The 14956-nt window shown below is 42.4% G+C and overlaps 1 protein-coding gene across 2 annotated transcripts in view; it reads left to right on the top strand.

The window, feature by feature from the left end:
• Positions 1 to 13145, top strand: part of rnf157 (ring finger protein 157) — a 33297-nt gene extending 20152 nt beyond the window's left edge. For both annotated transcript variants that reach the window (XM_064933761.1, XM_064933762.1), the window contains exons 15-17: positions 4103 to 4151; positions 6457 to 6564; positions 12078 to 13145. In XM_064933761.1, coding sequence (XP_064789833.1) covers positions 4103 to 4151; positions 6457 to 6564; positions 12078 to 12142 — 222 coding nt within the window. In that variant the 3' untranslated portion in view covers positions 12143 to 13145. The remainder of the gene's footprint in view (positions 1 to 4102; positions 4152 to 6456; positions 6565 to 12077) is intronic.
• Positions 13146 to 14956: the final 1811 nt, after the last annotated feature.

Here is a 14956-nt window from a genome sequence, read left to right as displayed (position 1 = left end):
TCTTTTCCAAATTTTGATAACTATAGTCCTAATTCTGCTCTGAATGCATTGTTTGGGGTTTTGCGTTGTACACAAAGTATATTTTTTCAGAAGTCTGCAGGCAGTGTCAATTGGGTGTTTGTCCCATTTTGTGAATTCTTGGTTGGCGAGTGGACCCCAGACCTCACAACCATAAAGGGCAATGGATTCTATAACTGATTGAAGTATTTTTGGGCCAGATTCTAATTGGGATGTCGAGTTTATGTCATAGAGGGCCCTTCTTGCCTTGTCTCTTAGATCATTCACAACCTTGTGGAAGTTACCTGTGTTATTGATGTCTAGGCTGAGGTAGGTATAATTCTTTGTGTGCTCTAGGGCAACCATGTCTAGATAGAATTTGTATTTGTTGTCCTGGCACCTGGACCTTTTTTGGGGCACCATTATTTTTGTCTTACTGAGATTCACTGTCAGGGCCCAAGTCTGACAGAATCTGTGCAGAAGATCTACAGTGCCGTGAAAAAGTATTTGACTCCTTTCTGATTTTCTCTACTTTTGCATATTTTTGATACTGAATGTTATCAGATCTTCAACCAAAACCTATGATTAGATAAAGTGAAACTGAGTTTACATTTAACAAACAAAAAATTGATACTTATTTTATTTATTTAATTAACAAAGTTATGCAACACCCAATTCCCTTGTGTGAAAAAGTAATTGCCCCCTTACACTCAATAACTGGTTGTGTCACCTTTAGCTGCAATGACTGCAACCAAAGGCTTCCTGTAGTTGTTGATCAGTCTCTCACATTGCTGTGAAGGAATTTTGACCCACTTCTGCATGCAGAATTGCATTAACTCAGCGATTTGTGGGTATTCAAGCGTGTACTGCTAATTTCAAGTCCTGCCACAACATCTCAATTGAGATTAGGTCTGGACTTTGACTAGGCCATTCCAAAACTTCAAATTTGTTGCCTTTTATCAATTTTCTTTGATAAATTAAATAAATGCAGATTTTATTGTGTTTCGGATCATTGTCTTGCTGCTTGACCCAGCTGTGCTTCAGCTTCAGCTCACAGACGGATGGCCTGACATTCTCCTGTAGAATTGTGTGATACAGAGCAGAATTAATGGTTCGTTTTATTGATGCAAGACGTCCAGGTCCTGACTTAGCAAGGCATTCCCAAACCAATTACCACCACCATGCTTGACCGTTGAGGTTCTTACTGTGGAGTGATGTGTTTGGTTTTCGCCAGACATAATGGGACACATCTCATCCAAATATGCATATACAGTACCTACTCATTCAAGGGTTTTTCTTTATTTTTTACTATTTTCTACATTGTAGAATAATAGTGAAGACATCAACACTATGAATTAACAGATATGGAATCATGTAGAAACCAAAAAAGTGTTAAACAAATCAAAATATATTTGAGATTTTAGATTCTTCAAAGTATCCAACCTATGCCTTGATGACAGTGTTGCACACTCTTGGCATTCTATCAACCAGCTTCACCTGGAATGCTTTTCCATTGGTCTTGATGGAGTTCTCACATATGCTGGGCACTTGCTGGCTGCTTTTCCTTCACTCTGCGGTCCAACTCATCCCAAACCATCACAATTGGATTGAGGTCGGGTGATTGTGGAGGCCAGGTCATCTGTTGCAGCACTCCATCACTCTCCTTTTTGGTCAAATAGTCCTTACATAGTCTGGAGGTGTGTTGAGTCATTGTCTTGTTGAAAAACAAATGTTAGTCCCACTAAGCGCAAACCAGATGGGATGGCGTATCGCTGCAGAATGCTGTGGTAGCCATGCTGGTTAAGTGTGCCTGTCACGGCTTCTGGGAGTAGTAGGGGGAGAGGTCAGGTGCAGAGAGCAGAGGTAGTTCAATCGTGATCTTTTAATCCAGAACAACAAGTAACGGTAACGACAAACACTAAGGCGCATCACTTTAACCAGCCCAAAAGCAGGACCAAACAGTCAGGAGAAAATAGTCCAAGAGAATACACACCACATAAACAGAAAAACAAGCCCGCACAAAAGCAGGCGGGCATACCTGGTTTAAATAGCCCAAATCAAAACTCAAACAAGAAACAGGTGTAATAAATCAGACAAAACTAACTGAAACAGAAAAGGGGATCGGTGGCAGCTAGTAGACCGGCGATGACGACCGCCGAGCACTGCCCGAACAGGAAGAGGAGCCACCTTCGGCTGGAATCGTGACAATGCCTTGTATTCTAAATAAATCACAGTGTCAGAAGCAAGCAAAGCACCCCCACACCTCCTCATCCATGCTTCACAGTGGGAACCACACATGTAGAGATCATCCGTTCACCTACTCTGCGTCTCACAAAGACACGGCGATTGGAACCAAAAATCTCAAATTTGGACTCATCAGACCAAACAACAGATTTCCACTGGTCTAATGTCCAATGCTCGTTTTTCTTGGCCGAAGTAAGTCTCTTCTTATTTGGGCTGTAATCTGAGGTGCAGTTAACTCTAATAAATGTATCCTCTGCAGCAGAGGTAACTCTGGGTCTTCCTGTGGCGGTCCTCATGAGAGTCAGTTTCATCATAGCGCTTGATGGTTTTTGCGACTGCACTTTCAAAGGTCTTGACATTTTCAGCATTGACAGACCTTCATGTCTTAAAGTAACAATGGATTGTCGTTTCTATTTGCTTATTTGAGCTGTTCTTGACATAATATGGACTTAGTCTTTTACCAAATAGGGTTATCTTCTGTATAAAACCCCTACCTTGTCACAACACAACTGATTGGCTCAAATGCATTAAGAAGGAAAGAAATTCCACAAATTAACATTTAACAAGGCACACATGTTAATTGAAATGCATTCCAGAGAGAATGCCAAGAGTTTGCAGAGCTGTCATCAAGGCAAAGGGTGGCTACTTTGAAGAATCTCAAATATACTTTTTCACAGGACTGTAGGTGCTGCTGTAGGCCTTCTTTGGTTGGGGACGGAAGCACCAAATCATCAGCAAACAGTATACATTTTATTTCCGAGTCCCGTAGGGTGAGGCCGGGTGCTGCAGACTGTTCTAGTGCCCACGCCAATTAATTGATATAAATGTTGAAGAGGGTGGGCTCAAGCTGCATCCCTGGCTCACCTCATGGCCCTGAGGATAGAAATCTGTGTGTTTATTGCCAATTTTAACACACACTTGTTGTTTGTGTACATTGATTATATAATGTCATATTTTTTTCCACCAACACCAGTTTCCATCAATTTGTACATCAGAGTCTCATGCCAAATTGAGTCAAAACTTCTTTTTTTTTTAAACGAAATGAGAAAAATGTACTTTTGTTTTGTTTATTTGTAAGGATGTTCAGGGTGTATACGTGGTCTGTTGTACGGTATTTTGGTAAGAAGCCAATTTGACATTGCCCCGGGACATTGTTTTCACTGCTGTTGATGATACTGTAGAAGATTTTGCTGTTTACCCAGATTTCACGGTAATCATTGGGGTCACATTTGTCTCCACTTTTGTAAATTGGTTCCAAATATTGTGAACATGCCAGAGCTGAGGATAACATTGAAGAGTTTAAGAATAGCCAATTTGAATTCAGGGGTCTGTATATTTTATCATTTAGTTCAGTATACCATCAGCTTATCCAATGTAATTGGGGAATCCAATGGGTTCTGGTAGTACTTTTCAGTAACTGATTCATAAATTATCATGTATACATTTCTGTTCTTGGTTCTTTGTTATATGGCCAAAACGGTTGGAGAAGTATTTTATCCATACATCTCCATACATCTCCATTTTGGATAGGTAGCTTGTGTTGTTGTTTGTGTTCCAGTTTTCCCAGAAGGGATTTGATTCTATATGGGTTTTTCCTTCACATTGAGTTTTCTGACATGCTGTGCCTTATTTTTTCTTAGTGCATTTCTGTACTGTTTTAGTGTTTCCTCATAGTGAAGGAACTACCCATAGAGCCAAAAGAACATAACTTCTCAGTCGCTGTGTCAGAAGAGCAGGATTCAGAGTTACATATACCGTATTGTACCTAAACTATAGGAATGGCTATAGATTTATTTTTTAAACATATCAAATATACAATACAATACAACACAACATGAATCTGTCTCTCTCCTTCTCACAGGGAAATGATGTTACAAAGGAACACTGCCCCTCCCCTTTCCACAAGCAGGGTAAATAGGACCTCTCATTGACCTCTCACCTATACCTCTCACCTCTGACCTCTCTCTCTCTGCTTTACCCGTCCTCACTATCTGGCCATGCTGGAAAGGACAGAAGTACATGGCAGTCTAAGCACTAATACAATGTACCCACTAATCCTAACTTAAAGCCTCACCCTAACTAACTCCTTGCCTAAGCTCTACGTTGGGGAACAAATATCACCTGTACACTGCACTGTATACTCCAATGTGCTGTCATCACAAAATGTACATGCAAAAACACAGATATTAAAAACAATTCCCAAAAATATACCTGCAGTAGAGCATGCTGGGAAAAAAGGTAATTTGTTATTATACTTCTCATTTAGTTTTGAGTCAGTACCACATATACATTTGAAGTAGTAATTACCTTTCATTGACATTGAACTCAAATGACTAGAAATATTTAAGTAAAAAATGTACTCGCTCATCAATTCTTACAAAATTTCCACTTTTGTCCTTTCTAACATGGCCTTTTAGTGTCTGACTACCCTGTTACAGCACCCTATCCTGTAAACTACCATATAAAGCTCATTATTAGTGAGGTGGCAGGGTGTTTTAAGGGGTGCCATGCTAGATTCTCTCTATTGTAAATGATAATGTGGGCTAAAATACTGGTCACACTTTATTTGGCTCGTCCGGACTTTCCGTCTGTAGATGCTCGAACAATGGTCATACTATCAACAAACTACCTGTTGATAAGCAACTGCTTGCTAAGCTTACGGTTAGGGTTAGGGTTAGGGTTAGGGTTAGAGTTAGAGCTAGGGTTAGGGTTAGAGCTAGGGTTAGAGCTAGGGTTAGGGTTAGAGTTAGGGTTAGAGTTAGAGCTAGGGTTAGAGCTAGGGTTAGAGTTAGGGTTAGGGTTAGAGCTAGGGTTAGAGTTAGAGTTAGGGTTAGAGCTAGGGTTAGAGTTTGGGTTAGAGCTAGGGTTAGAGTTAGAGCTAGGGTTAGAGTTAGAGCTAGGGTTAGAGCTAGTGTTAGAGCTAGGGTTAGAGTTAGGGTTAGGGTTAGAGCTAGGGTTAGAGCTAGGGTTAGGGTTAGAGTTAGAGTTAGGGTTAGAGCTAGGGTTAGAGCTAGGGTTAGAGTTAGAGCTAGGGTTAGAGCTAGTGTTAGAGCTAGGGTTAGAGTTAGGGTTGGGGTTAGAGCTAGGGTTAGAGTTCGGGTTAGAGCTAGGGTTAGAGTTAGAGCTAGAGCTAGGGTTAGGGTTAGAGCTAGGGTTAGAGTTAGAGCTAGGGTTAGGGTTAGAGCTAGGGTTAGTACATAGTGAGTCGATAGTTTGTAGAGCATCTACATATAGACTATCCGAAAAAGTGTTACAACACTGACCGTCGGTGAAACCATCACTAATCATCCGTTTGCACATGTGCATTTGGTTTAGTGTGTGTGTGTGTGTGTGTGTGTGTGTGTGTGTGTGTGTGTGTGTGTGTGTCGTCGGTTTGCCAATGCTTGTGTTTGTTTGCCTGCTGTGCTCTGCATGCACTGCTTAGATTCCACACCCTGATATGCAATTGTGTGTACAGTATATTTGTGTGTGTGTGTGTGTTTGTGTGTGACTCTCCCTCTCTCTCTTTGTGTGTATATGTTTGGAGTCATAGCTTCCCCACCTCTCCTTCTCCTCTGCTTTCCCTCCTTTATTCCACCATTCAAAAGTCAGATACATTGGGATTGAATCTCTAACCCTGCCTCTCAGTGTCCTCAGAGTTTGAGTGTGTATGCATGTGCGTGTGCGTGAACTCAGAGTTTGTGTGTGAATGTGTGTGTTTGTTTGTCCAGAGTTTGAGTGTGTGTCAGTGTGTCTGTCTGTTATTTATGAATGTGTGTTTAAATACTATATCTGCATGTTTGTGTGTCTTTTGTGTGTGTTTGTTTGTGACATTATCTTAATCACCATGCATCTTCTTAATATGTATTTTTCTCCAGTCCAGTTGTAGTGGATGTGTGCATGTGTGGAGTGGTGAACAATAAGCAAACAATGAATTAATGAATAAAAAAGGAAACCAAAGGAAACCTGTCTCTCTATATGTTCATGTGCATGTGACGTATGTTTGCACGCTTGTGTCACTGCTTCTCTGTGTGCATCCTCTGTGTGCATCCACACACACACACACACACACACACACACACACACACACACACACACACACACACACACACACACACACACACACAACAGCACAAGCATAGTCATCGAAAAGCCACTGACCCCCATTTACACCCCCCTCTCCCTCCCCCCTGCTGTGCCTAGCTACTGTTATTTGACCTTTGCCCCCGCTTGCAGGTGGGCGGAGCAGGTGTCCAGAGTTGGCCAATAACAATCACGCCCTCTGTGACACACCCTGTTTGGGGGGGCTGGACAATGAGCAGGTTCCCGACAGCCGATTCACCGGTGAGTGGCAACCTACTGAACATGGACCAATCAAAGCTGAGACTGGGCATGGGGCGGGGTAGAGAGGGGGGATGTCAGTGAAAGGAAATAAGAAGGGAGCGAGGGATCATGGAGAGGAGAAACAGTGGAACAGAAGTCAGGGTAGAGAGACAATGGAGAGGGTGGAGCGAGAGGGAGACCGTTTTTAGTCAAAACTGAGGTTCCTATGTTTCTAGCTAAGATTTTAATTATTATAAATGGAGAAAGTGAAGAGGGGAGATAATTGGATTATATACCCCATAAAAGGTCGGTCTACTATAGTTGTTTCATCTCAAATGGCTCAGGAAATAGATTCAGTGACATTGAAGGAAGAAAATATTGACCCAAAAGAAATGAGGCTGTAATTGGTGATCCATCCATACCAAACACAAGACAGTGTATCTTTCTCAGCAGTTAGAACAGGTGGCTTCTTTCTTCTCATCATCGACCCATCCTTCACTGCCGTGGTTGTTGTTCGTTCTTGTTGTTTTTCTCAGTAGTGGGGAGTTATGCATTCTCTTCCTCCTCTCCTCCCAGCAAAAAGCTCCTGTGTGTGTGTGACAAAGTGTGTGTGCCTTCACATTTGTGTGTGAGAGCGTATATGTGAGAGCATGTGTGTGTGTGAGAGCGTGGGTGTGTGGTTGTTCTCTATGCTCCATCCCAGAGTTCCAAGTTCATGTTCAGTGTCTGCCAGCTCTGAGCCGCTTTGCTTATCGTCTGCGACTCATCCCTCCATCTCTCCTTCTCCTTTGCTTCTCCCTCGCTTGCCTGATGTCCTCTCTCTGTTGTGCTGAAGCAAGTTACAGCGAGGGAAGGGGAGTGAAAGGCTTTTTTCTCTATGCAAAGAGCAAGAGAAAACCCAGTGCAGTCTGTCAAGATCCAGGTGCTGGTTTTGGCAAGAACAACTAGTATCCAGAAACAGGTGTAAAAACTGCCCTTTAGCTTTGTTTCTCTAAGTCTGTAGCACTCTAACATGGGTGCTGTTTCTGTGGCCACCAACTCTCAAACGACTAGTCCCTGTTTTCCGGCCTTTTTATCAAAAAGCTCAGGCCGCAGAGTGAACGCAGAGATTTAGAGGTCTGGCTACTTGAGAGCATTCCCTATTTTAACGGATGTCTGTTCTTTCAATGAAGAGACCACGTCGTTAACTCTCAAAAATGTGTCTTAAAAGGAAGTTAATCTTTAAGGACTCAATTTAAAAAATATTATAATAATTGCAGACGAAGCCTTAGCTCCTCCCATTCCTGTAACTCCCAACGTATTTCACCCACTGCCCCCTCACCTCGCTCCCCCTACTGTGGTTGTTGTCAGATGAATTCTCTGTGCCGTAAATGTGTTCTATTCTCTCTCTTTGTTTCTCTCTATTCCATCATTTAATATTTTCTGTCTCCTCTTCGATGCCCCTCCTCTCTATCTCTCTTTTGGATGGACAGATGTGGACTCATGCCCTGTGCACATTGAGGAATAGTTATGGCTATAGCTGTGGCTAGCTGATAGGTTAGAGATTGTTCACTAAACTTCGCACTTTTAGAAAAACTGAAAGCGTGAAGCACAGCATTTAATCATGGCAAGGAGGCAATCAAACAAGCAAAGCGTCAGTATAGAGACACAATTCAATGTGGCAGGGTCTACAGATCACGGATTACAAAACGAAAACCAGCCCCATCGCGGACATCGACGTCTTGCTCCCAGACAAATTAAACTTCTTTGCCTGTTTTGAGGACAATACAGTGCCACCGACATGGCCTGCTACCAAAGACTGTGGGCTCTCCTCTGATGTGAGTAAAACATTTAAACGTGTTAACTCTCGCAAGGCTGCCAGCCCAGATGGCATCCCTAGCCGCGTCCACAGAGCATGCGCAGACCAGCTGTCTGGTGTGTTTACGGACATATTCAATCAATTCCTATCCCAGTCTGTTGTCCCCACGTTTTTCAAGATGGCTACCATTGTTCCTGTTCCCAAGAAAGCAAAGGTAACTGAACTAAATTACTATCGCCAGGTAGGCAAAATTACTTTAACCTTTAACTGTACTGTATGATTCTCATGCTGATTTCCATGCACTGCTCGTTTCCCATGCTGTCCGTATTTGCGCTTTTGGTTCCATTGTTGAAAGAACATATCTATTTTCGTATTGATTTGTCCGTGCCATTTGACTTTGCACACAAGGTCAGAACAGCATATTGACTGCATGACTACTCATGTCTGAAGAACTTTGTAGATTCAAATTCTGTCATGCTTTGAGAGACTATTCAAGGATCATATCACCTCCACCCTACCTGACACCCAAGACCCACTCCAATTTGCTTACCGCCCAAATAGGTCCACAGACGATGCAATCGTCATCACACTGCCCTATCCCATCTGGACAAGAGGAATACCTATGTAAGAATGCTGTTCATTGACTACAGCTCAGCATTCAACTGGGAATTCAACTGGGTGCAACTGGGTCCTGGACTCTTTGCCGCCCCCAGGTGGTGAAGGTAGGAAACAACATCTCCATCCCACTGATCCTCAACACTGGGGCCTCACAAGGATGCGTTCTCAGCCCTTTCCTGTACTCCCTGTTCACCCATGACTGCGTGGCCATGCACGCCTCCAACTTAATCATCAAGTTTGCAGACAACACTACAGTGGTAGGCTTGATTACCAACATCGACGACACAGCCTACAGGGAGGAGGTAAGGGCTCAGTGTGGTGTCAGGATAATAACCGCTCACTCAACGTCAACAAAACAAAGGAGATGCACTACCTGTTATTAACCACTAGTAACTGCATGATGTAGAGCAGTGACCTATCACCTTGGTCCTGGAGAGTCAAATGGTGTGGAGAGTTTATATTAGTTTCAGTCCAGCACTCAATCACCCATTTTGACTAATCCTCAAGGACACCTTGATTAGTTCAATCAGGTGCAGCCAGTGTTGGGCTGGTACAAAACCCTACATCTAGCTACCACAGCTCTCCTGTTTTTCAGGGACGAATCCAACTTGAGAAACACATCTAGTAAAAGTGTTTTGTGCACATTTCTGAAGTTGGGATTGGTCCCTTATTGAATGTGCATCCAGCCCAGCAGGCCTCACTTTAACCACCCATCTCTATGACCAGTTACATACTGACCACACTGCTCACGTCACGTGTGTTGCAAAATAATTGTGCACATACAGTGGCAAGAAAAAGTATGTGAATCCTTTGATCTGATCTTCATCTAATTCACAACAATAGACAAAACATAGTGTGCTTAAACTAATAACACAGAAATTATTTATTGAGTACATCATTTAAACATTAACAGTGTAGGTTGGAAAAAATATGTGAACCCCTTGGCTAATGACTTCTCCAAAAGCTAATTGGCATCAGGAGTCAGCTAACCTGGAGTCCAATCAATGAGAAGAGATTGGAGATGTTGGTTAGAGCTGCCTTACCCTATAAAAAACACTCACAAATTCTGAGTTTGCTATTCACAAGAAGCATTGCCTGATGTGAACCATGCCTCGAACACAAGAAATCTCAGAAGACCTAAGATGAAGAATGGTTGACTTGCATAAAGCTGGAAAGGGTTACAAAAGTATCTCTAAAAGCCTTGATGTTCATCAGTCCACGGTAAGACAAATTGTCTATAAATTGAGAAAGTTCAGCACTGTTGCTACTCTCCCTAGGAGTGGCCATCCTGTGAAGATGACTGCAAGAGCACAGCACAGAATGCTCAATGAGGTTTAAGAAGAATCCTAGAGTGTCAGCTAAAGACTTACAGAAATCTCTGGAACATGCTCACATCTCTGCTGACGAGTCTACGATACGTAAAACACTAAACAAGAATGGTGTTTATGGGAGGACACCACGGAAGAAGCCACTGCTGACCAAAACCCATTGCTGCACGTCCGAAGTTTGCAACTGGATGTTCCAGCGCTACTGGCGCTACTGGCAAAATATTATGTGTACAGATGAAACTACAGTTGAGTTGTTTGGAAGGAACACACAACACTATGTGTGGAGGAAAAAGGCACAGCACACCAACATCAAAACCTCATCCCAACTGTAAAGTATGGCGGAGGGAGCCTCAGTGTTTGGGGTTGTTTTGCTGCCTCAGGGCCTGGACAGCTTGCTATCATCAACGGAAAAATGTATTCCCAATTTATCAAGACATTTTGCAGGAAAATGTTAGGCTATCTGACCGCCAATTGAAGCTCAACATAAGTTGTGTGATGCAACAGGACAACAACCAAAAACACAGAACAGAATGGCTTCAATAGAAGAAAATATACCTTCTGGAGTGGCCCAGTCAGAGTCCTGACCTCAACCCGATTGAGATGCTGTGGCATGATCTCAAGAGAGCAGTTCACACAAGACATCACAAGAATATTGCTGAACTGAAACAGTTTTGTATAGAGAAATGGTCCAAAATTCCTTCTGACCGTTGTGCAGGTCTGATCCGCAACTACAGAAAACATTTGGTTAAGGTGATTGCTGCCAAAGGAAGGTCAACCAGTTATTGAATCAAAGGGGTCACATACTTTTTCCACCCTGCACTTTGAAGGTTTACACGGTGTGTTCAATAAAGACATGAAAACGTATAATTGTTTGTGTGTTATTAGTTTAAGAAGGATGTGCTTGTCTATTGTTGTGACCTCGATAAATTTTGATCTGATCTTCATGACCAATTTATGCAGAAATCCAGGTATTTATAAAGGATTCACATACTTTTCTTGCCACTCTACATGTTATTCAATCATTGCACCCACACTGCTCAAGGGCGTCAACTAGCGTCTGCTTAGCCAGGCGCTAAAATAGAACTTGGTTCTATTTGTGACATTTGATGCGCTGCAAGGCCCGCCTCCCCTATCTCATCTTTGGTTTTTAGGAGCATATACCCACGTGGGTGATTGAAAGATGACCTGAGGTCCCCAATCCAGTCCAGTTGGTTGTGGTAATGCACCTTAAAGTTGGTTGCCAACCGCCATATAAAGTCCAAACAAAAAGAAGAAACCTAAGGAGTAGAGATTACTCGGAACAAACTCAGTTTAACCTTTTATCTGTGGATTAAAACCGAGGAATAGAGGACCTTGTGCTTTTCAGGTAAAATAACAACACAATGTTTATATCCCAGGACAAATTAGCTTGCAACAGCAAGCTAGTTAGCTAAATTGACATAAATGTTTAAGGATTTTTTGACATGTCGCCAAATTATTATAGTTCAGAGTTTGATATTTCAACCTGCATGTCCTGATCACGTCTGGTGTGGGTGGACAAAATGAACATGCACTCGATGGCGGGCGCGCACGGGCAAGCGGCCTGGTCAGCTTGTTAGACTGGCCAGCCACAGACTTTAGACTACCATTATCGCCCACTAGGTGTAGAGAGACCAGCGAGCAGTCCTCAACACAAGGGCCTTGCATGTTGTTTTTATTTTACATCCTTTATTTTTCTCTCTCTCTCTCTCTCTCTCTCTCTCTCTCTCTCTCTCTCTCTCTCTCTCTCTCTCTCTCTCTCTCTCTCTCAGGTCTGATGTATCTGGGAGGATATAGGCCAGTGTTGGAGCCCCTCCCACCACGCCTCCACCAGTAATATCAACCTGGAGGAGCAGAGGGTGGAGACAATGGACAGTCAGAGTCCCAAACACATACCTCCCACACTACGCCGCTGACCACACACACATGCGTCCAATTTCGACCTCAGTGCTATAACAGCACACACTGATATGTTATTCATTTTAGGCAACCTCATGATTGCGCAGTAGACCTTCCTTACTGCATCTCCTCACCTGATTAACCAACTCCCATGTCCCTCATCCATCCTGAGGCAGTATGCTCACTCAACCATCCCACGATTCTCTTCACTCTGGACTAAAGAGGAGGAGCGTTTATCTCAGTTGCTAATTCTAAAAGGGAAGTTTTGAAGACGAGGATTTAAACAATCCACAGTCCAAGAAGGAGACTGGTAGAGTTAGACCACTCCCTCCCTCAATGTGTCATAATGTCTTTCTTGTGTTTTGTGTCATGAGTTCGTCTTTTGAGATGCCTCCCCTTGCCTCTAACAACCAACCAGTCAGGGGTCAGTGTACTCCGGTCCATGAACTAGAAATCTCTGGCCGTGCTTTTGCATGCAGCGCTCTGATGTCTCCAAGCAGCACTACTGTACTCAGCAGTATTCTGTCCTCCCACAACTACCTGGTCTGAATGGGATTATCCTTGTTAGCTAAGAAACTGGACGTGCTGTAAGTGGTGGTGAATGGAGGATTTGATCCAAAATGGAGGACTTGATTTGCTCCAAAATGTTGGTAGATACTGAACTGTAAAGGAGACGGGAGAATGTACGATGCCGATGGAGTATGTGTAACTCAGAGGGGAATGCAATGTAATGATTTGTTTTGGGATTATTAACTATAGAAGAATGACCTCTGAACTACCCCATGTACCCCTTGCACACCTTTCCCAACACATACACCACCCTACAAAGACACATGTGCTGTTTGATAGATAAACCTGAACCTTTTTCTCCTCATTTTGTGAAAAACTTTATTTTGTTTAATTGATGTTGTTTTTAGGGTAAAGCTCTCCTGGTAATTTTGTCACATGTTCTTGTGTTTTATTTGTTTAAACAAAAATGTGTTGTTTATTATGTGGATGATTATACAGTACCAGTCAAAATTGACACACCTACTCATTCAAGGAGGTTTCTTTATTTTTACTATTTTCTACATTTTAGAATAATAGTAAACTATGAAATAACACATGGAATCATGTTGTAAAAAAACTGTTAAACAAATCAAAATATAGTTTAGATTTTAGATTCTTCAAAGTAGCCACGCTTTGCCTTGACAGCTTTGCACACTCTTAGGTATTTTCTTAAAACAGCATTGTTGGTTTAGGGCTTGTAAGTAAGCATTTCACTGTAAGGTCTACTACACCTGTTGTATTCGGCGCATGTGACAAATAAATTTAGATTTGATCTCAATTGGGTTGAGGCCAGGTCATCTGATGCAGCACTCCATCACTCTCCTTCTTGGTCAAATAACTCTTACACCGCCTGGAGGTGTGTTGGGTCATTGTCCTGTTGAAAAACAAATGAGGAATCCCACTAAGCACAAAAAGGATGGGATGGCGTATCGCTGCAGAATGCTGAGATAGTCATGCTGGTTAAGTGTGCCTTGAATTCTAAATAAATCACAGACAGTGTCACCAGCAAAGCACCCCCACACATCCTCCTCCATGCTTCACAGTGGGAACCACACATGCGGAGAACATCCGTTCACCTACTCTGTGTCTCACAAAGACATGGCGGTTGGAACCAAAAATCTAAAATATTAACTTATCAGACCAAACAACAGATTTTCACTGGTCTAATGTCCATTTCTCATGTTTCTTGGCCCAAGCAAGTTTCTTCTTCTTATTGGAGTCTTTTAGTAGTGGTTTCTTTTCAGCAATTCAACCATGAAGGCCTGATTCATGCAGTCTCCTCTGAACAGTTGATGTTGAGATGTGTCTGTTACTTAAACTGAAGCTTTTATTTGGGCCGCTATTTCTGAGGCTGGTAGCTCTAATAAACATATCCTCTCCAGCAGAGGTAACTCTGGGGCTTCCTTTCCTGTGGCGGTTCTCATGAAAGACAGTTTCATCATAGCGATTGATGATTTTTGCGACTGCACTTGAAGAAACGTTCATAGATCTTGAAATGTTCCGCATTGACTGACCTTCATGTCTTAAAGTAATGATGAACTGTTGTTTCTCTTTGCTTATTTGAGCTGTTCCTGCCATAAAATGGACTTGGTATTTTACCAAATAGTGCCATCTTCTGTATACCACCCATACCTTGTCACAACACAACTGATTGGCTCAAACGCATTAAGATGGGAAGAAATTCCACAAATTAACTTTTAACAAGGCACACCTGTTCATTGAAATGCATTCCAGGTGACTACCTCGAAGCTGGTTGAGAGAATGCCAAGAGTGTGCAAAGCTGTCATGAAGGCAAAGGATGGCTACTTTGAAGAATCTCAAATATAAAACATATGATATTTGATTTGTTTAACACTTTATTGGTTACTACATGATTCCATATGTGTCATTTCATAGTTTTGAATGAGTAGGAGTGTCCAAACTTTTGACTGGTACTGTATGTGAAATGATTAATTGTTTTTGAAGTGCAACAATGAATGGACTTCTAGCTGTTACCTAGGCAACAGACTTTGCTGTGCATGAAGCGATTGTAGAGTAAAACATGAAAGTCTCGGTCAGTCTCAACACCCCTGTAGAGTACCCACAGTGGTACACACCTCTGACTTTTCTGTATTGTCATTATGGGACGATCTCAATTGTATACTCCTTGCATCTTCTCTCTTCTCTCCTTGTCTTCTCAAAACCCATTGGAGGAGGTTAGAGT

The sequence above is a fragment of the Oncorhynchus masou genome, chromosome 24, assembly GCF_036934945.1.
Source record: "Oncorhynchus masou masou isolate Uvic2021 chromosome 24, UVic_Omas_1.1, whole genome shotgun sequence".
NCBI lineage: Eukaryota > Metazoa > Chordata > Actinopteri > Salmoniformes > Salmonidae > Oncorhynchus > Oncorhynchus masou.
This window is presented reverse-complemented; position numbering and strand designations above follow the sequence as displayed.